General features: G+C 39.1%; 2 protein-coding genes across 2 annotated transcripts in view; one reads left to right on the top strand and one right to left on the bottom strand.

Annotated features, from left to right (window-relative positions):
* Positions 1–34: 34 nt before the first annotated feature.
* On the top strand, positions 35–6,705 carry CHCHD4 (coiled-coil-helix-coiled-coil-helix domain containing 4). The gene is made up of 3 exons (XM_048957319.1): positions 35–175; positions 2,065–2,163; positions 5,576–6,705. The coding sequence occupies exons 1-3, from the start codon at positions 154–156 to the stop codon at positions 5,866–5,868; spliced, it is 414 nt and encodes a 137-aa protein (XP_048813276.1). The 5' UTR covers positions 35–153; the 3' UTR covers positions 5,869–6,705.
* The window catches only part of LOC125698660 (netrin-4-like), a 53,435-nt gene continuing 39,599 nt past the window's right edge, over positions 6,280–20,115 (bottom strand). Inside the window, exons 7-10 of the mRNA XM_048957316.1 lie at positions 19,753–19,889; positions 18,661–18,729; positions 17,411–17,581; positions 6,280–15,887 (exon numbers count right to left, since the gene is read on the bottom strand). Coding sequence (XP_048813273.1) covers positions 15,751–15,887; positions 17,411–17,581; positions 18,661–18,729; positions 19,753–19,889 — 514 coding nt within the window. The 3' untranslated portion in view covers positions 6,280–15,750. The remainder of the gene's footprint in view (positions 15,888–17,410; positions 17,582–18,660; positions 18,730–19,752; positions 19,890–20,115) is intronic.

Below are 20,115 nucleotides of genomic sequence, written 5' to 3'. Positions count from 1 at the left end.
GTGTGCTTCCGGAGGTCAGAGGTCACGGCGTGGAGCTGAGCGGCGCCGCGGCAGTGCCGGCGGAGGAGGAGCGGGGCGGGCGGGAAGGACGCAGGACGGCGGCGGAGCCGGTCTGCGGGCGTACCGAGCGGGAAGGCAGCGGGCGGCTCCGTCATGTCCTACTGCAGGCAAGAAGGTGCGCGCCGGCGTCCTCCCAATGTCACGCGGCGGCTCTCCCTGAGGCGCGGGGGCGGCGCGGCTCCAGGGGTGGAGAAGCGTCCGCGGCGGGCGGGAAGCTGCGGGGCGGGCCGCGCTGGAGAGGCCGCGACCGAGTGGGGCACAGCCGGGCCGAGGCTGAGTCCCGTTCTGCTCCCGTAGTCGTTAGGCTGACGGCCGCAGCGGGCAGATCCCGTGTGCCCAGCCAGGGAGAGCGCTGAGGCGGGCAGGGTGAGGCTGCTTCTACACGGAGCTGTATTGGTCGTGATGCTTAACGAGTTTTGACCACTTTCTTACGTGGGGGATGTATTTTTCCCCCTTTTGGTGAAATATCTGGAGTTCCAAGCTGCAAAGAATTTTCTAAGTGTTGCTTTGAAAGGACAAACTTTGGCACGTTGGGTGCTGATTATATACTGTGGTAACTTATGGTTCTCTTTGCCGTATGTTTTTAACTTGCATTAACAACATCTTGTGTCTTTACCGGGTCTGTCAGTTGCCTTATTGCATTTTGTAGAATGGCAGCTGCAGTTATAATGACTGCAGTTATAGTTTGTGGTACAGCTGCAGTGATGGGATTATAGGTCATGTTACAGTTAACAGTGCTGATGTTTGACTCATTTCTAGTTCATTTCATGTAAGAAATCCCAGCTCTAAAGCTGGCTGGAATGCCACACGGCTGACAAAAAAGTTTCCTTTTAGAAAGAATCCAGGTTTATCTGTTTTTCACTCGTGGTGAAGACGTGAATGAATGCAAAGCAGAGGGAATTACTGTACGTTTTCTGGTGGAAGTCATGTTGAAGGACAATGGGATGCTAATTTGTAACGTGCTTTGTCATTGTAGTGGCCTTTCTGAATTTGGAGATTGAGAGGAAGTGTTTGGGGAGCTCATTCCAGTCAATGAATGCTGAGCTGTGCATTCAGAAAAGTTTCTGTTAGATGTACTTGATGTACTTTTCTGCTTGTGTTTGCCTTTGAGCGGTTTTTTTACAGCCTTACAGAGTTGTTGGTAAACTTTGCCCTGGTTGCCAGCCAACCCTTCCCCCCCACCCCCTTCATACCTACTTTGTTAAATCAAGAGTGGCACAAGAGCAGGAAGTACGCTCTGCTGTTTTTCTGCCCTGGGTAATGTTCACAGCACCTTTCAACATAGCCTGTTCTAGACCATTAAAGTGCCCTTCAGTGTTTAATTCACATAATTATTGTAAATTATGGTGTGACTCTGTAATGGAGACTGCTGATCTTAATGAGTATCCTGCCGAACACTTTCTGTAGCTCAGGAGAGTTTTTCCTTTCACTTTTGGTCCTTTTCTGTCCAGCCCCTTCAGCCGAGTTTGTTCTCCTAAGAGAGCAGTAGTTTGAGATTGTTTTAAAACAGCTTTTTAACCTCGCTGTTCAGTGAACTGTACAGTGATTTACAGCTGTTACAGTACTTTACTGTGAGAAGTGGAACTTAAGAGGGAAAGAATTTGATAGTTTCTGTTCAGTTTTCTGTTCAGTTCTTACTGAATATGGAGAATAACTTCCTACAGTTACATGAGTGTGGTACAAAGACAACAGGATCAGTTTTATTCGCTGTTCTCCTAGATAAACTGCTACTTGATCTTTTTAAGCATACTTTGACTTTCTCCTAGGTCTTATTTCCAGGTCTTTTTATAACTTTTAGTACCTTCCCTGTGAATACTTTCTCGTTTGTCTGTATATACATGTCCCTGTGAACCAGCAACTTGTAATCGAAGATGCTCAATTCATTCAATATTAACATGAGGGCATCGTGTTGAGTATCTCATTACTGTGTTCTGGTCGGCCTCTCTGTAGGTTGCTTAGTCTCGGCTTTTCCTGATCTTTTGCTTATTGTCTCCTACATGACAGGAAAAGACAAAATTATATTCGTGACTAAGGAGGACCATGAGACCCCAAGCAGTGCTGAACTGGTTGCAGACGATCCAGATGACCCTTATGAAGAACAAGGTCAGTAGTTGAACAGAATGGAAGTAGAGATTGATGCACCACGTATCCTAACGATATTAATTCATTTTTAAAGACTGAGATAGTAGGGCAGTGGTTTCAGCAAATAAACACTTTATTCAGTAAACTTAGAAAACTGTTTAGTGAGTATAGAGTCAGACTCCTCCCAGTCTTAACTTCCAGATTAGGACAGCACAAATGGCATACTTTCCAAATGGGTTTTCTTTTTCTTTTGGATAGTCTTTCAAAGTCGCCTGTTCACGTACATCAGTGAAATATTTGGAAAAAAATGGTCTTTTCTTGTATTAACATACTTAGAGCCATTCTGATTGTCTTTTTTAACTATCCCAAATGACTTAAGTGCCATCTTCAAAGTGGCTGAGGTGAGTTACATGCCACTGTCATTGCTAGGAGTTTGTTGCCTGCCTCTGTGCAGCACAAGTTGCCTAACTTGATAATCTCTGAGTAACCTACTTAGTGTAAATTGTATATATATGACTTATTCTGTACTGTACAAGTGGTAAAATAATCAGTAATCTTTTGATTTCATGACAGGTAAGTTCAAATTACAGCTTTCAGCTGTAAGGATCTTGCCTTGAGAAGAGGCAAGTTTCAAGTTTTAAATGACAGTTACAGTTCTCACACAGTATATCCAACCTGCAAATCAACTAGTTCAAGAGACTAAAGAGATCAGAATATTTCTGGATGACTGGTGATATTTTGGTTGCACAAAGCACATTTTAGGTTATTTCTAGTGATGAAATATCTTGTTTTCTGTCAGGATTAAGTAAGTTTTGCCTGTGTTAATAAAATGTTCTGAATGTCTGTGAATTTAGATTTTTTTTCTTATTTTCTTTATACTTCTATGCCATTTAGCCTTGTCATTTTGTATGATTTCATTGCTTTCACATCAGCTGAGGCTGAAATTTTCTTAGAAACTGGAAGCAAGTGGCTCTGTGACCCCCAGAGGGCAGTATTTAAGCACAGTTTAGCAGCTGTGTAGTGCAAAGGGATGCTTTGTTAGCTGATGTACTACGTAGTTCTAATTTATGTCATTAAAATAACTTGGTTTTCATAACTTTGTTTCGTTAAGCATAGCTTCAGTTGTACTTACAGAGACAAAAATATCTTGTAGTAAAGGATGTGTGCTGCCTATTCAGGCTTTGCAATAACCTTCACTGGCTTTTTGACTGTATGGTAGGGTTGACAAGTAGGTAACCTGACAACCTTCAACCTGAGATGAGAAAAAATGTTCTTCCTGTCTCTGCTTTCCCCTAAGCCTTTCCCAAGTCCCTGTGTCTTATTTCAGGAAGATTTTTAGAAGCTGCAGTTTAATATCTGTCAGGAATTCCTCCATCTCCTATTTTCAGAGAAGTTGTGTCACTGTGATGCTGTGACTAACCTGCCTATTTAATGGAAGCAGTCTCTGCTTTGGGCTTTAGCATTGTTTTTGTTGTGGCAGTGGTGCTTCAGCTGTTGAGAATTTCACGGAGGCACTTACAGGCAATAGAATCCAAATGGTATCTTTTACTTGGGTGGAAGATGAAACATGCAAATGGTTTGTGGAAAGCAGTGTCTGAGGAGGCATAACTTGAAAAGTATTTACTCTGATCTGTATGGTGTGTAGAAATATAGTAAAATCTGAATTTTTAATTCCTGTCAGATTTTAAATCCATTATTGGTCTGTTAAGTGAAGAGCTAATGACCTCTAATGATCAGATGGCATCATTAAGTTCACAGTTGCTTTTCTGTGTTTTCCTGCTTCTTCTGAAAAACTGGAGACTGCTTGCAAAATAGAGGAGGAAAACCTTTTTTTTTTTTCTTCTAGAAACCACATCTGGAGAGCATACAAAGCCTTAGAGAGTTTATCATTCACTGAACTGTTGAGTCACTTTGTGTGGTGTGTGTATGACTAAACAAAGTAGCCTCCTGTTTGGCTAAGTAAATGCATACATGCAAGCTGTGTTGATGTTACATGTGGTCATTCCGAGTTTGCTTGTCTTTCCTCTTATAATCATTCATGGTCTTTCTTTGGGGATTAAAGATTAATTAAAGTATTGTATTCTATTAACAAAAGCTGTTGATCTAGCAACAGCATGTGGGTACGTATTGGTCCTGGAACTAAAACAGCTATTTTTGACACAGGATTTTGAGATGAAAGAGTGCCTGTCTCAGATCTAACATAATACAGATACATGCTATCAAGATTCAAAATCAATTCTTTTGATGCCTGTGAAGAGGGGTTTCTCTCTTTTCTCTCTTTGACACCCTGTCCCAAGTTGTTCTTTCTCTGGTTGTACATATGCAATGATTATAGTGTATTGTGCCATTTATCTGGGTAATAAGCTAGTAAAAATTAAAGGAAGCACTTCCTCCTTGTTTGAACGACTTATTAATTCATGCCTCATGTGTATTTTGCTTGGTGTTGAAAAGCTATGGTGAAGAATGAAGGTGATAGTTCTTTTTTATTATCCATTCTGTATTTATAGCATGTTAGATCACCTTTCTAAACTACAGAAGAAATAGAAAGCCGGAAGCTAGTTACATCAGGGACACCTTGCAGTGAAATTGTGTAACTGTATGATTCAGAACAATAAACTCCGTGTTTAAATACTGTAATAAGCTTATTCTTAGCATGTGGTTACTTACTGCCATGTTTTAAGGGCTCCCTGAAAACTCACTTGAACAGCATCAGGCTGCAGAGCTGCAGATCAAAACAACGTCACAGAAAGAGCCACATCTAATGGGAGAGAAAACTGCAGGCAGGAAGGACATATGGGCAAAGCATTCTAGAGTATGTTGAATTGCAGAAGCTCTGACTCATGGATTGTATTAAGAGACAATTGGAAGGGACTTTGTTGTGTATAAAGTCACAGAAGCTAAACAAGAAAAGTCTGTCTACTTTAATAGAATGCTTGACTTCCAGTGTTCAAGTTTTGTGGCATGATCTGCCATCGTGCCTCTCCTGATCTTTTTCTACTGTACAGTATAGAGAATGGTTATATCTGGAAAAGAATAGATTTATCATGTAGGTATGCCATAACCTTATGTCTTATGTTCATTTAAAACAATGAAAAAGCATTCATCCAGCTTGATTCAAAAGAATTCTAATCTTAATACAGGAATTAAGTTCTTACATTACATAATTTTAAGGCTCGCATGCCTCTCTGACAGAGCCTGGCAAGTGGAAAAGACTTAATTCAGGCAAAGATACAGAACTATTCTAACTTGTGTCCAATGATGGATCATAAAGATCAGAGAGTGAAGTAAACAGTCCAGGAAATGGAAGGTGTTGTGCACTCCTGAAGCTACAGAACTCCTACGGTATTCTTAATACTTCCTAGCAGCTTTCGTTGAATGTAATTAATTTATTGAAAGGAGCACTTAACTTTACTTCTCTCTTTTATTTGTTCAGGACTGATACTGCCCAATGGAGATATCAATTGGAACTGCCCGTGTCTGGGTGGAATGGCCAGCGGTCCCTGTGGGGAACAGTTCAAGTCAGCCTTTTCTTGTTTCCACTATAGCACAGAAGAAATAAAGGGATCAGACTGTGTGGACCAATTCCGTGCTATGCAGGAATGCATGCAAAAATACCCAGATCTTTACCCTCAAGAGGATGAAAATGAAGAGGAGAAGTCGAGCAAAGATTTGGGAGCTACTCCTGTGGAAGATTCTGTTGCCAAACAGGAGAAAGGATCTAGCTAATGAAGATGCAAGGAGGCTGTTGTCTCCATTTCTCGTTTTCAGAGACGCGGACTTTTGCAGTATGTATGTCTATCTTCTGAGTTGTCAAGAAATGTTTCACCATTGTTCTGTACACTGTATAATAGTAAATAATTTATTGTGGAAGGAGAAATCTCAGTGTGACAGTCTTGCAAATAAATACTGCAAAAAGCACCAACGTGTGTATGTGCTGTGTAACCTGTTACCAGACACAGTTAATACTTTATCAGCTGTTTTCACACATCAAGTTCTTGAGTTTTGTCTTGAATAATCTCTTTAAATCTGGATAGCTGATAACAAAAATCCCATTAGTGTACCAGGTCGTCTTCATTTCAGTATGCTCTGATCAGTAGCTGTTCTTTTGTAATGTTTTCTGTTCTAACAGAGATCACATTAAATGATTGTTTTTCCTTAATGATTTTTTTTTTTGCCATGATGATGCAGGATGTGAAAATGACTTAAACCTAAAATGTGTAAGATTAGATGATGATTACATTGTACTGACATCAGGTAAGGTCTGCAAAAAGAAAACAAAACAAAAAAATGTGTGATTTCATTTGTTTATTATGATGGCTTTTAAATTTTGGAAAATACTTGTACAAACATTGATATAAATGAGTGGAAAGAATGCTGATCGTTAGCTTTATGTTTGTCAGCACAGTTTTTGTTTTCCCTTAGTTAAGGTCTGCCCCTTCAGTATTTAGACAGGCTCTTAGAAAATACGTTGAGAATGCAGTGAAAATGTCACCTGGTGTAAAGATCTCAAAACAAATACTGTGACTTAAGTACATATTAAAAAGTATTTACTTTTTACCTTCATTGAATGCTGTTGTTTGTTGTTTTTTAAACTAAGGCTATTTGTATTTGAGATTTCTACTTCATTGTAAACAGACTGAATGGGTTTGTCTATTGTGATGATCAATTGCTTGAGTTTTATTCTATTCCCATTCTTTTTTTCCCATACCCAAAAAAAGACATAAAAAAAAATGTAAAGCACTGTCAGTAGTGCTATAGAGAAGCTGAACAGCTAGTGAACCATGTGGGAATTACTTTAGAGATGCAAATAATTTAATAGCCATTCACTATAGTTTAATACCTGTGGATAAGGAAATGCTACAAGTTTTTTCTTTCATTGCAATCCTTGGGCTATGAGAGTTACATTACAAAACAAGTTTTCCCAGTGGCTTCAGTTTGTTCGCTGCACATTCCCTCTAAGTGTCTTCATTAACTTAACCAAAGTATAAAAAGATGCAGGGCCAGTAAATGGAATAATGTTTAAATGCTCGTCTGTCTTGATGGGCGGCAGTCCTGAGTGCTCAGAAACATTGCTTCCTTATTATGTTCTGGTATCTTTCTTGGATAAGTTGTTTCTGAATGCTTCCGAATGTTTGAGGGAAATTTCTTTTGAATTCCAGAATTTGTATGAACCATTTATATTTTGGTACAGCAGATGAATCCTTTAAAAAAACATCTAAGAGAGCATGAGGTGACTGACAGCTCGGTTCTGAGGGGGTGGATGGCAGGCACTCAGCATCTCGCCCTTTAAAAGAAACAAAATGTGGCAGAGCTTCTCACCATGACTCTTCAGTGTGCAGGAAAACAAATGCCAAGTTAACCTGAGTAAATGGGCACAAAAGCAGCAGTGATAAACCTTGGCACAGAGGCAGCTGGACCATGAAAATGAAATCTTAGGCAATCAGATAAACACTGGGCACCAAATACAAAAAAAAAAAAAAAGTCATATGCACTCAAGCTTTTGGTTGTTCAAATGGAAATCCAATGCATTATTTGTGAAGAAGCAAGAACAGTTTGAGAAGGGATACTCTGTTCTGAGAACTGTTTGTCTTATTTCTTCTGCTTTGCTTTTCTTTCCCACATTGCCTCTATGCTCAGCAAGAGATTTATCCTCTGTAATGAGTACTTCTAGCAGCTGTGTGCAAAACATAAAATGCTTGCACTTCAGTAAAAGGTTAGGAATTAGGCAGATCATGTGTAAATACGTTTCTACTTCTTTGCTATATCCATGAAGATAAGGAAAGAAGAGGACTCTGCAGCTGGCCTTGATTGTGCAGTTTTAGGGTCAAGTTGTCTCTTGACCATTTTATATCCCTTGAAAGTATTACAGAATTTGCATAGAAATTTCCTGTCCATCTCTGTATTTAGGATTTTTGGTTTGTTTTTTTTTTATTCCCAGACTACATGATTGCACGTTGTCTGCTATACAGATATATACAGATATATACAGATATATAATACAGATATAACATATATATATATATATTTTTTTTTGCCTATAAAGTGAATGCGTTGGTCTGTGCAGTTAATGTAACTCCTTGTTTCTATTCTGTTTCCCAACATTACTTTGTTTGTTGATATGGTTTTCCTTCTATAGTCCAATTTGAAGTCTGAAATCAATCAGTGGTTATTTTAGCATGTCATAAAGATGATAGAATGATCTCTAGCAATTTGTGGCAAGCTTGTGAAATAAGCAGATAAGGTTTTTTTTCTTTTTTTTTCCTTTTGTCTGGATACAAAGGTTTGGAGCTATATAATGCTGTCTTGTTCTAATGTATTTCTTAGCTTTATATAACTGATGTATTGGTTCTGTCTCCACCATGAGGGAGCTTCTGAATCTTGGGGGTGAGTAGTAAATTTAAATGGTTTTGAGAAATCACTTGCATGGAGTTCTAGAGGTGTTATACATGCATTACCGTGTCCTTCTTCTGTGTGTCATGTCAAAAGGGATTCATTGGAGGGAAGCTTTCTGTATAACTAACCTTTATTTAATTCTCTGCCTGTTAGTTGCTCTCTATCCTAAAACAAAATATAAAAACAAATGTGTTCATGAGAGTTTTACTTTGCTATGCTATACTATCTCCATTCCAAAGTGCAGACTTTAACTTGTGTTCAGTAACCTTCCTGCAGGTATAACCTTGTTTCAGATATGAAAGTGACCTTTGTTAGCTTTGCTCCTTGTAGTAGCAATACTGTACATAGGGGTGTCAAGAGGAAGATATATATCTTGCAGTTTATTTTGTTTCAGATATGAAAGTGACCTTTGTTAGCTTTGCTCCTTGCAGTAGCAGTACAGTACATAGAGGTGTCAAGAGGGAGATGTATATCTTGCAGTTTATTTTAAGGATGGTTACATCTGGCAATCTGGCAGGGCTGTGTGGAAACAAGATCTAGATCCTATCCAGTTCTTACTGAGAATGTCCTTGTTAAGCCTTACAGCAATGTCTCCTGTTCATCTAAGACACTTATCTGATCACATGTCAATGAATCTCTTTGAGGAAAGTTGCTATCTAAATGCGTAGAACCTACTTTCTTATTCCTAGGGAAGAAAAAAGGGTAGTATATGCTTCTTAGACTCGTTTTACCTCTCATTAAAATTCTAACACTGTTAGTGTGGGACAGTGTACAGAAGCTACCAGCAGTTTGTCATTTATTCTTAATCGGCTCTATTCACTGGACATGAGTTCATTTTGTAGAACAGTACTAGCCTGTCTGCTGTTGTGGTTTTTTTAAACTGCTCTTAACCCCTCTGGAGCTGATGTTTTTCCTGACAAGAGAAAAGACCCCCAGTAAATGAAGAGTGAAGAAATGCAGCAGTGATTATAAAGTTGATGTTACTGTTCTTTCCCACTAATGCAAGACTCTACCAAACATTAAACTATTTTAAATGTCAAACCATGTGTTTTGTTTTCTGTTGAATTCATAGCTCAAGCATGAAGTTATGAAGTCTTGTTATTCATTGTAGACCAGTTCTGAGTGTACAGGGTAAGGGCAAGATGCTAGAGTTCCAGTTCTCCGGCTGAGCATGAAAGAAGTAGGGAAAACTTGTCTCTCAAATGCTGGTGTATCTTGATACTATGAAGATCAATAAATAGGTCAAAGACTGCTAAAATACTGAAGAATTAAGTATTATTAAATGTAGATTGTAACTGCTCTTATACACTGTGCATTTTAGGCAGCAGCTATTAACATATTAATAGCATTACTAAAAGCTTGCCTTGGATTTTGCACCCATCACTGCCAGAAGCACAAGGGCTTATGATTATAGAGTACCCTGTGCATTCAGGCTGGAAAGGCCTTTTCATGCATTTATATCCACCGAAAGTAGCCCCATGCAACACACTAAAATGCTTGGAATGTTGCTTAATTTTTTGCCATTTGCTAATTTAATTGAAATCACAATGGACCTTTTGTCCTGCTTGTTATGGGGAGCGCAGTCTCTGCTGCTCCTTGATACACAAAAAGTTTTTTGGAACTGAAAGAAAATAAACTTGAGGTGGCAAGTTTCCCCCAGAGGTGGAATGTATGGCCACAGCTGCCTCACGTAGAGCTGATTTTCTCCCACTTGCTGCTAACTTTTCCTTCCTCAAGAACCCTTAGACTTTTCCTTTGTTTCTTTTTGTATGTTTCCTCTAGTGGATCCCGTGTTCTTTAGCATAGGTCAGGAGCCAGAGTCAGATTGGAAAGGCAATCTCTAGATAAAAAGCAAATGTATTTTATTAAAAATAAAGTAAAAATAGCACGTTACAGTCTAGACTTGATGAATCAGTGAGCGGCCCATTCATGAAGGCCCTGTTATAGCCAAAACAAAGCACAGGAAGATTTGTAATGATTGCACATTGCAGATTAACCGGGATGCCGCACTGATTTTGAAGGATAATTGCACGTAGGATTTGCTGTACCAGATCTGATGATGGGTCCTGTTCATTTGTTTTTCATAAAAGGACATGTCTCTTATGCGTCTTAAGAAGGTGAAAGAATCCACCCTAAATAAGCTCATTACCTTTCTTAGTGTGCTGGATGAGAGAGGAATGTTTGATTTCTACACCGTGTTTTCTAAGCTTTTTCTTGCTGTTGAGTGTTGCTGCTTCCACCCTGTACCTTTTCTATGTTGTCTCCTCATATGTTCCCAAATAACACTATCTTTTCATCCCCCTGCAGGCAGTCACCTTTGTCCTTACTGGTGTTGGCTCTGTTCTCTATTCTGGCCCATGGGTCCCTCACTTCTTTCTCCTTGGGACAGAGTGCAGAGTCTGAAAATGAACTAAGTTGGATCTAGCTGGTATCGCTCTCATTTGGTACTGCATGGGACAAGTAAGGATGGCAAATTTGTCTGTTGGATTTTGAGCTGGTAGTTTGCATTTCTAATGCTGTTCTGGTTCAGAATTCTGTTTATACCCATTGTGTTTCTGTATTAGGAGTTTGTACCCATGTTAACAGGTGTTATCAGTGCACTTAAAGATTGAAATACCTTCAATGCTTGTGATTTTTATTTTTTTTTTTCTCATAAAGAGCCAAATTACGAATGAGTTGGTAATTTCAAAGTTAGGCTTTACAGTTTCTCAGGTGCAGAGGCTGCAGTTCTGAAAATCCAGGCTACCAGAGTCTGTTCTGTACGTTGTCCCTGTGCATTGGCACTGAGTAGCAGCTCTGTGTCAGGTATAGTGCTTCCATGACAGATAACATAATCCAGTACTCAGACTTGTGCATCTGGAGGCAGTATATCATAATATTTCTCATCACAAAGCTGTAAGACAAAAGCGGGATGATGATACTCATCATGTCATTTCTGTGTGAGGAATGAAGGTTAGGCCTTAAGGGTACAGTTGTCTCAATAGAAATACACAGCTAAGATATGAACTTGTTAAAGTGCATCAGAGAGTAAGATCAGGTGTTACAAAGAGTTGCAAAGATACATCTCTGGTGACAGATTGGGTTTGGCTTTAAGCCTGGGAACCAGCAATTCAGACTTCTACACTCTGAGCATTTATGGAGAAGGCATCTTCTGCCTACACCTCATGCATTTCTGTTTGCATGCCTTGTAACCCTCAAATTAACTACATGCAAAGGAGGAGTTAAGAACTTGGCATCTCTTTAAACCTTATCAGATCTGATGTATTTATTTTGATAGGGAATTAAACACTTTGGAATCTTAAGTGTAGGTACATGCAGTGTTGAATTTTGATTAATTGTTGAACTAGCATAAATTAACAGCTCCTGTTTTGTTTGTATTCTGTACATTCTGTACATCATACAAAATGTACATTTTTTTTTCCCACAGGATCCTCAGTATAAGACATATAATGCGGTTGCCTTATTTGCTAAATGCTTTTCTGCATTTGCGAAACTCTGTGCTTGATATTATTGAAGCAAGAGCCTCGATGATTTCTGTAATCATTGTGGTTTATTAACTTAAAAAGTATTAATGTGCATGTAGTCTGAGGATTGTGTGGTTCAAAATTCTAAAAACAGATCCCAAACCAGACATCAATGTAAATGTCTGAATATTTTTAATTGATGTTTTAAGTACAAAAGAGAATGTGCTACAACATGTAACAAATAACACACTAACTCTTCCAGGTTTGGGGGTCTTCAGAGAGCACTTTGTATAAATTATATCAACTCAGTGAAAACTTACATCAAGCAGCATGGAAAAGTCATGAGTCATGGTGAATGTTACAGAGAAAATTTGCTCTTTATAGCAGTGAACTATTTCCAGAAGTGCACTGCACAAAGTTCTGCTATTTTCCTTCTTGACCATTTGCCAAGAGCAGAAGATGAAGCATTAGTGATGGTATGTTACCACACAGGAACTAAAGCTCAGCACTCGCCTTTTAATGAACTGCTTCCATGTTTTAAAGGTGCATGTTGTAAGAATGGTCATTTGCTCATGGACAGATGTGCTGCACAGCTGTTACAGAACTGCTCTGAGCAACAATACCATGTTTGTTGCTGTTGTGTGGAAAGTTGCATGTGCTTCTCCTTCAGGTGACTACCTGCACTTTTATGCATTTTTTTACAACTTTCCAGCCTTTCCTTGTGGCCAGATGCTTTTATTTAATCCTTATGCAGGATTTCCAAGTGATACATTGCTGCTATTGTTTAGTATGTGATTGCCACTGCTCATAAGACGCTTTATCAATTTGGGCATTGTAGGGTTGTTCACAAAGGTATCTTTAAGAGGGTCCTTTTTTCTACTGTAAGAAACAGTACAGCCACTTCTGTACAGGCAAATGCATCTTCTTTTCTGTATTAGTATTATTTATACTATTGTGCCACCTAAGAGAGACAATCACAGAGATGATTGAAAGATACTTGGTACTGCATGCAGACCTACAAAACAATTCATCTTGGAAAGAGATATCTTCTCTATTTTAAATTCGCTATGTATGACCATGTTTGCTTGTTCTGAGAGACATGCAGCAGCTTCTGTAAGTCATCCTGCACTTTCTCATGTACATGTGAAGCCAGTAAATGAGAGCTTGCAATTGGAACAAAATGTGCATGTTTCTGACCAACAGAGGCAATGAGGGAAACTTATCTATATAGCCACCAGCAAATAAATTAGAGATTCAAAGAATGGGAAATTTGGATAATAAATTTGTTGAATGTTTTTGGTGTTACCTCTCTCTCCCACCACCTCATTTGCTTTATACCTCTCTAAAATGTGTGCGTATGGTTGTCACTCATTTCTGAGTGTGCAACATTTTGACAGCTGTCTTTGCACACAGCTGTGTTTGCAGTAAGGTAATCATTACAGTATTACAGCAGTACTAGGAGAACATACCAGGGTATCAATATTTGTGTTCCAAATGGTGTTTCTATTAGCAACTGCTGGGAATAATCATGAATGACCACGTTACTAAATAATTTTCACTCACCAAAAGGAACTGTGAAGCTGTTCACGCTCCCCACAAAATCACCAATCTGGCACAAAAATTAAAACATGGAAGTTTGCTTTAATACAGTACTGACTATGAACCACAATGGAATACGATCACGGTAAATGAGATGCCTCACAGGTAAAATGACCTGTGTTGAAAGGAATGTTCCTTAATTTAGCTATAAACGTACACCTAATTTTCACCTATTGTGAGAGGCCCTTTGAGAACACTGAAATTCATGAGCATGTCTTTATTCCTGTTTGAAAGAGAGCTAGTCAGTCTTCTTGTTCAGACAGACTGAAGATGATAAAGGAAGTGTTATGCTCCTAACTTCTATACGCTGACATTTCAAATTAAGCCAAATATCCTGTTTAAAAAGTTTTTTATTGCATTAATTAAATAGCTTGTTGGAGATGCCACATTGTTGGATACCACTTTAGCAACAACAAATAAATAATGAAGTGCTTGTAAGACAAACAGAAGGAAAGAAAATCTATGGCAAGGGAGAAAGGAAGGGGAAAGAGAGACACTTTATACACTGTCAGCAGAAAAGCAGTGTTGTTTTTTTTTAATACCTGCCTGCCATCCATTTCCAAATGACCTGAAGGTTTTTCTGCTGTTCAACCAATGCAGAGTTAAAAGGAAAACAGGTACAATTAGAATTAACAAAGCTGTATTCTTCAGGTTCCCAGTGATGAAGAGAATAAACCTGTAGCCTAAAACAGCCATCCCTTTGCATTAGCTTTGGATTTTCCCACGTAACACTCAGGAGTGCTAAATTAAGGTAGTGTCTCTTTTTGAGAGCATTAGACAAATTGGAGGCGTGGAATAAGATGTATGCAGAAGAAGCACATGTGACCACCTGAAAGTATAGACTGATCCATTATCATTTCTGCTTTACTTAATGAGATGATGTGTTTAAATGAACTCCGTTTGATCATGATTTCCTTGTCTCAGGGGCAGAAATCAAGAACTACAATTTCTTCAAAATATTTTGTTAGGGAACGATTAAAATAGCTACCTCTTCATTACTGTGGTGTAGGGGAAAATTGGTTTAGAAAGAATGCTTTTGCAGGACAGGACTATTTCCACCTAGAGTGCAGATGTTACCTCACCTGTACTTCTGTGGGGCAGGAGAAAAATCCTCGTGTACAGTAAGAAGGTGATTGAAGTTCAGTATTTTAACCTCAAGAGTGACCAAGAGAAATAAAGCAGAATGAAAGCACTAAGTGCAAATCAAATGTCAGTGGTCTTGAGCACAGTTTGAATACCAGGTTGCTCTCACAGTAACTATAGCTATCTCATTTAATATGCAATACAAGCAACCCATTTACCTCCTACTTTTGTAGCTTTTGTGGTACTATGAACTCGACATAGGAGCAGCTAAAGTTCATCACGTTTTGGCTCTTTCCTAGCATAAGGCTTTTTGGTAGTAACCACTGTGCAACTTTTGCCTGGTGTTACAGTTTTGAGTACTACAGCAAAGAGCAAGATGAGAGCAAGAGCTGGATTTGGAATCAAGTTTGTAATAAGGAGCTTTCTGCAGCAGAGCTCATCACTAAGCACTGATGATAGCAAAGTACATCTACAGAGCCTTGTCCCAAATGAGTCCTGTGTTAGTTTGTTTCTGTTCAGCCATCTGACTGTATTGTTTTCTAGAAAGCAGCATGTTATACTGGCATAATCACTGATGGTAAATAAAAATATCTGAGCTGCTTTAGATGGATATTATATTCAACATACTTATCTAGTATTATGCCACTTGTGAAGCTGAAAGAAATTGCTGCCTGTTAGTGGTCACTTATGTAAAAAAAAAAACTACACCCAAGTAATGAATGTGTTATGTAATCAGCTTATATGTATTAATATCAGGCTCTGACTGGAAGTGTGGAAACATCCATACCTTCAGTTTTGCCTTGTAAAATGATTCTCTGGGTACACGGAATCAGGCTGAAATTAAAAACTGTAACCTATGGATGATGCTATGTGATAAGTCTGTGCATTTTGGAAAAGAAAGCAGTCATGTCCCAGCATTCTCTACGGAAATGAAAGGAGAAAGGGTGGTGAGCCCACCTTCATCACTTCAGCTAGGAGCACGTTCACTGGGAACATAGGAGCTAGCTACACCTTTCACTGCAGTGTTACTAAAAGGCAAAGTTCATCACTGTAATTTCTGAAGCTGAAGTTACTTGCACCCTGTTCGGAGAATATCTGCCACTTGTTTTCCCAGATGTGCTTTCCAGGGTTTCACCAGGCTGTTCATGTTCACAAGAAGTTTGCTGCTCCTAGAGTCCTCCTGGCCTGCTATCAGATAGTCGGTACCTAATTTGAAGGAAAGAAAAAAACACTTGAGTAGAAGAAAAATGCAGAAACTCTCTACTTTTTAAGGATTTCATAAGTGGCATCTTAGCCAGGTTCATGCCGTTTTTAAATGCCGGTTTGTGCACATGCAGTCTTGCGTGTACACACTCATTCATGTGCATGTTGTCAGTGCTCACTCCTGGAGTAACAGCTGAGATGATTACATGCAGAAATTACAACTACAGGTTGATTTAGTTCTGAAGGGCTTAGCACTTGCAGACTCACCACCACCATGCACAGATAACCAACTTTGAGTCTCATCTCTCTGACCTTTGTTCTAAGTTAGCATAACTCTGTGTGCTGTAGTAGCTTTACTCCTGGCTTTTATAGACATGAGTAGCAGAATTCAATCCCAATACACATGGAAACTGGTATTGTATTCAGCTTATATTTTCAGCAGCCTACGTGTTCAGGGAAGAAGAGTGTTTTAAAGTCCTACACAGAGAATAGGTGAATTTATATCTCTTGTTTTGCATATTTGCTTGCATGCTTTCTGTTTGTTTAATTTTACTTGTTATTGTAAAATTGTGCCTGGTTGTTTGACCTTAGCTGAGATTAGTACAGAAATCCTGATGGAAGGCAGACAACCTTTTTATATCCACCCACTTAACTGCCAAAGAGCAATTCTTCGGGTTCCATCTGTGGAATGAAACTTTTGGAGTAAAGACAAGAAGGAACTCAGAGTTGAAAATCTTGGCAACAGAAAGATCACATTGTTAGTGTTCCTGAGGGAAACAAAAACACAACTACTGAAGTGCTTGAGAAGAGCTGCATGGGGGGGTTGGCTGGTGAGCAGCCTAAAGGGCCAGATTAATCTCCATGCCATGTGCAGCTTAGCTGATATGGCTGTTGATTATGGCAGCTGTGTATTCTGGTATAGCAGTGAAAAAAGTGAAACATCTCCAGGGTGACTTGATTTTTTTTCTTTGTATGACTTTGTTATCTGATAAGAAAATGCTTTTTTACTGCTTTTTACTCCATCTCTTTGATGGAGATGAATGAGAAGTGTTCAGTAGTTGTAGCCAATGTTCCTAATGAATTGTCACCACTGTTTACGGGGGAGCAAGCTGTTGGCTTGGATAGTTGCACTGCTCATGCAGTAGCTGTTGAAAGTAGTTTCAGTCTAGCTACTGTCCAGTGAATAGAGAAACGTCCCATCTATTGCCTTTTATCACATCCACCACAAGGAAATGTGTTTTGTACTTAAGTGTTTAAATCTGGAATTACTTTTTCTGTCTTTTGTTGTAGTAGTCAACAGAAAGAAGTGGGTTCACTGTGCTTTACGCTACCTGGAACTGCTGTACCACAGTGAATTATTCCAGCTAGATTTTATCTCCATTACTCTCATACTGTGTAACTTCCTTCTTTTCAGAAGAGTTATTCCTGATTTGCAGTATTGCAGATGCAGAGGATGAGTCTGAAGAGCACCATAACAGCCTGAGTCTCATCCCACAGAATAAATGCTAAAAGCATTTTGTTCTTACCAGGATTGAGAATGGGACAAGTACATCCCCTGTTGGTCCAGGATTCTGGGTAAATGCTTCTGTTGCTCCGAGCAATTTTCACTTTACCGGACTTCAGAATCTTCTTCACTTTCACAACAACTTCTGCATGTGTCCCTTTGTCATGAGCTGACAGGATTCTTGCTTTTATCACTGCCAAGAAACATATCAAGATGGAACCAGCACAGAATTTCTAAATGATTTTTTTTATGTTGCTAACAGGTAGAATTTTGACATCTTGGAAGAACATGGAAAAACACTGCAGTTGTACCAAAAGTGTGTTCCAGTGCTTGTGTGTTTCAGTCATGATTCCTTCCAAATAAATTTGGAGAAGGAAAACTGAATATTTTTTTTGCTGAAGTAACTGATCCTTTCAACATGGTATTTATCAACTATTCTTTAATGGACTGCTGTCAGACATTTGGAGATTACAGAAAACAACTGTACGTATACAGAGGAAGGGTGTAAAAACAGATCAGCTGCTAATAATCTGATTTGAAGCACACTGATTCTGTGCCTTGTATTTGACAGTTTGAAAACTCGTCTTGAATTGGTATAATTGGTTTAACACTGGCCTTTCTATATTTGTGTCCAGTGGGAAGGGACAGTCTGCTCCACAGGAAGGAAGTCAGGAAGTTTCCTGTCAGACGTATCACATGGCTGAAATTCCATGATCGCACAACAAACCAGAAAAAGTATTTTTGTTCTGTGGCCTAACATCTGGTTGCCATGATAGATTTCCTTTAATTTAATAGGCTCCCATAACTTTTTGGCAGGGTAGACTCATCCAGCTTGGTCCCATGAGCAGGCTTTGTTGTGTCATGACAGAAGCATATTGAACCTCTGGATGCTGAAGCTTTCCTTTCTTGCTTCATGTGATGGCATGAATCAGGTGTTGATAAATCACAGTATTAAATACATTCTTGGTAAGCAAGCATTTGAGCCTGCATAATGACTGCAGAAGCAATGGCAGAGGTCAGTCATTCCAGACTTAGAGTTTTTGCACTCCTGCTGTAAAAAGTGAAGGTGGAAAGGAGACACCAAAGAGCCTGGCGTGAAATAAGCTATTCACTGATCAGCTCTGGTCTGAAGTTGGACATGTCTCTATACAAAAAGCACAGAAGAAATCCAACCTCATTTTGCCAGTTCTGTAATTTTTCACTCCTATCAGCTAACAGCAAATAACATGCATAAAGAACGCTGTGAAAGTATCATCCCTTGAGGGCACTTACCATAAGCGTATTTCATTTGACAGAAGTCAGTGACGCTTCCAAGCACCTTCTCTTTGCACACACACTTTTCTAGCAGAAGAATCACAAAATACAAAAGGTTGGAGAAGAGCCAGGAAATGAGGGAGGGAAGAGAAGCAAATGCTATTCAGTTATAAAGTTTTATGTATGTAACTCCCATAATCTGGATGGACTTGAATAGTCCTTGAGCGTGAGCTCACTTATTTGCAAATCTGCTTCTTGTTAGGTAGTATAATAATTAGTTTGAGATCTGAACAGTGCTGTCAAGTAAAATGAGGCCCTCATGGTGTCTATTATATAGTTAATAAACAGAAACTAATAAAGATTTTTTTTATTAGAATCAGATCCAGGTTTAAATCAAGTAAGTAATAATATCCTTTTTTTGATCCTATAAGCTAAGAAATGATGAACCTCACTGTTATTAACGTAATACTGCTCTCAGGAAAGTCGAGGTATACAATAGCTGGTGCTATTACTTCTGGGTCTGAAGTCATTGATGCTGGTAAATATGGACTTTCACTTGTGGCAAGCAATACTGACAGCATTTCAAGTATTAAAGGCTCTACCTCATTCTGTAACCTTGCTTACTTGATGACATTATCTTGGTACAGTATAATAATTCTTTACTTTCTGTCTTGAGCTGCTGTGCAGTGAGGGATACCTTATTCTTAACATCGCTTTTGTTCCACCCCAGAGGTGGCTTCATTTCAGTGATGGCTAACACAGTCTTTTTACAAACAGCATTTGAAGCACTGATCAACACATTGAGTGATTGAGGTGAAGCTGAGTAAATTTATAAGCATTATGACAATAATTAAGAATACAGTTGGAGAATATTTTTCACACAATCTTACTTATGACTCATTGGTTTCCAAAACCCAAAGTTGAATAGCAGAACCTTGTTTGGAAAATAACAACATAGGTATAATAACCAGTGACAGCTCAGATCAAGAGATGTTGCCAGCAGGAGGACAGAGTAGAGCTAGAGATGAGACAGAGTCTGAGTCAGGGTGAAAAGAAGAAGGAGCTGGCACTGAGTGAAGTTACTGGATATTCCCAGACTTTGGGCTCTACCTGGGTGTCTCAGAGCAGAAAATCCCTGCTCGTGGTCATTCCATTTCCACTCATCTTCGCTCTCATTAGTTGGTGTTTGCACAAGGTCAGGGATTCGTCCCCCAATGGGGATGTTAAAGAATGGCTCGTTGTCATAGCTGGAAGGGCACAAAGAAGAGAAGACTTGGTTAGGACACAGAGAAGCAGATTATGGCTGCATCCAAATAGTTAAGCTTTCTCCTCTCAGGCTGGAAGTGTAAGAGCAAAACTTCACTTCTTGTAGACAAACCATAACATCTAGGCTGTTATTTAGACCTCACCAGTGCTGACTTAGCATTTTTGTTTTTAAATAACTACATTTGAGGCCTTCTTGTCATTTTTTCT

This window comes from Lagopus muta, chromosome 11, assembly GCF_023343835.1.
Source record: "Lagopus muta isolate bLagMut1 chromosome 11, bLagMut1 primary, whole genome shotgun sequence".
NCBI classification, from domain to species: Eukaryota; Metazoa; Chordata; class Aves; order Galliformes; family Phasianidae; genus Lagopus; species Lagopus muta.
The sequence above is the reverse complement of the archived record's forward strand: the minus strand, read 5'-3'. Positions and strand labels throughout refer to the sequence as shown.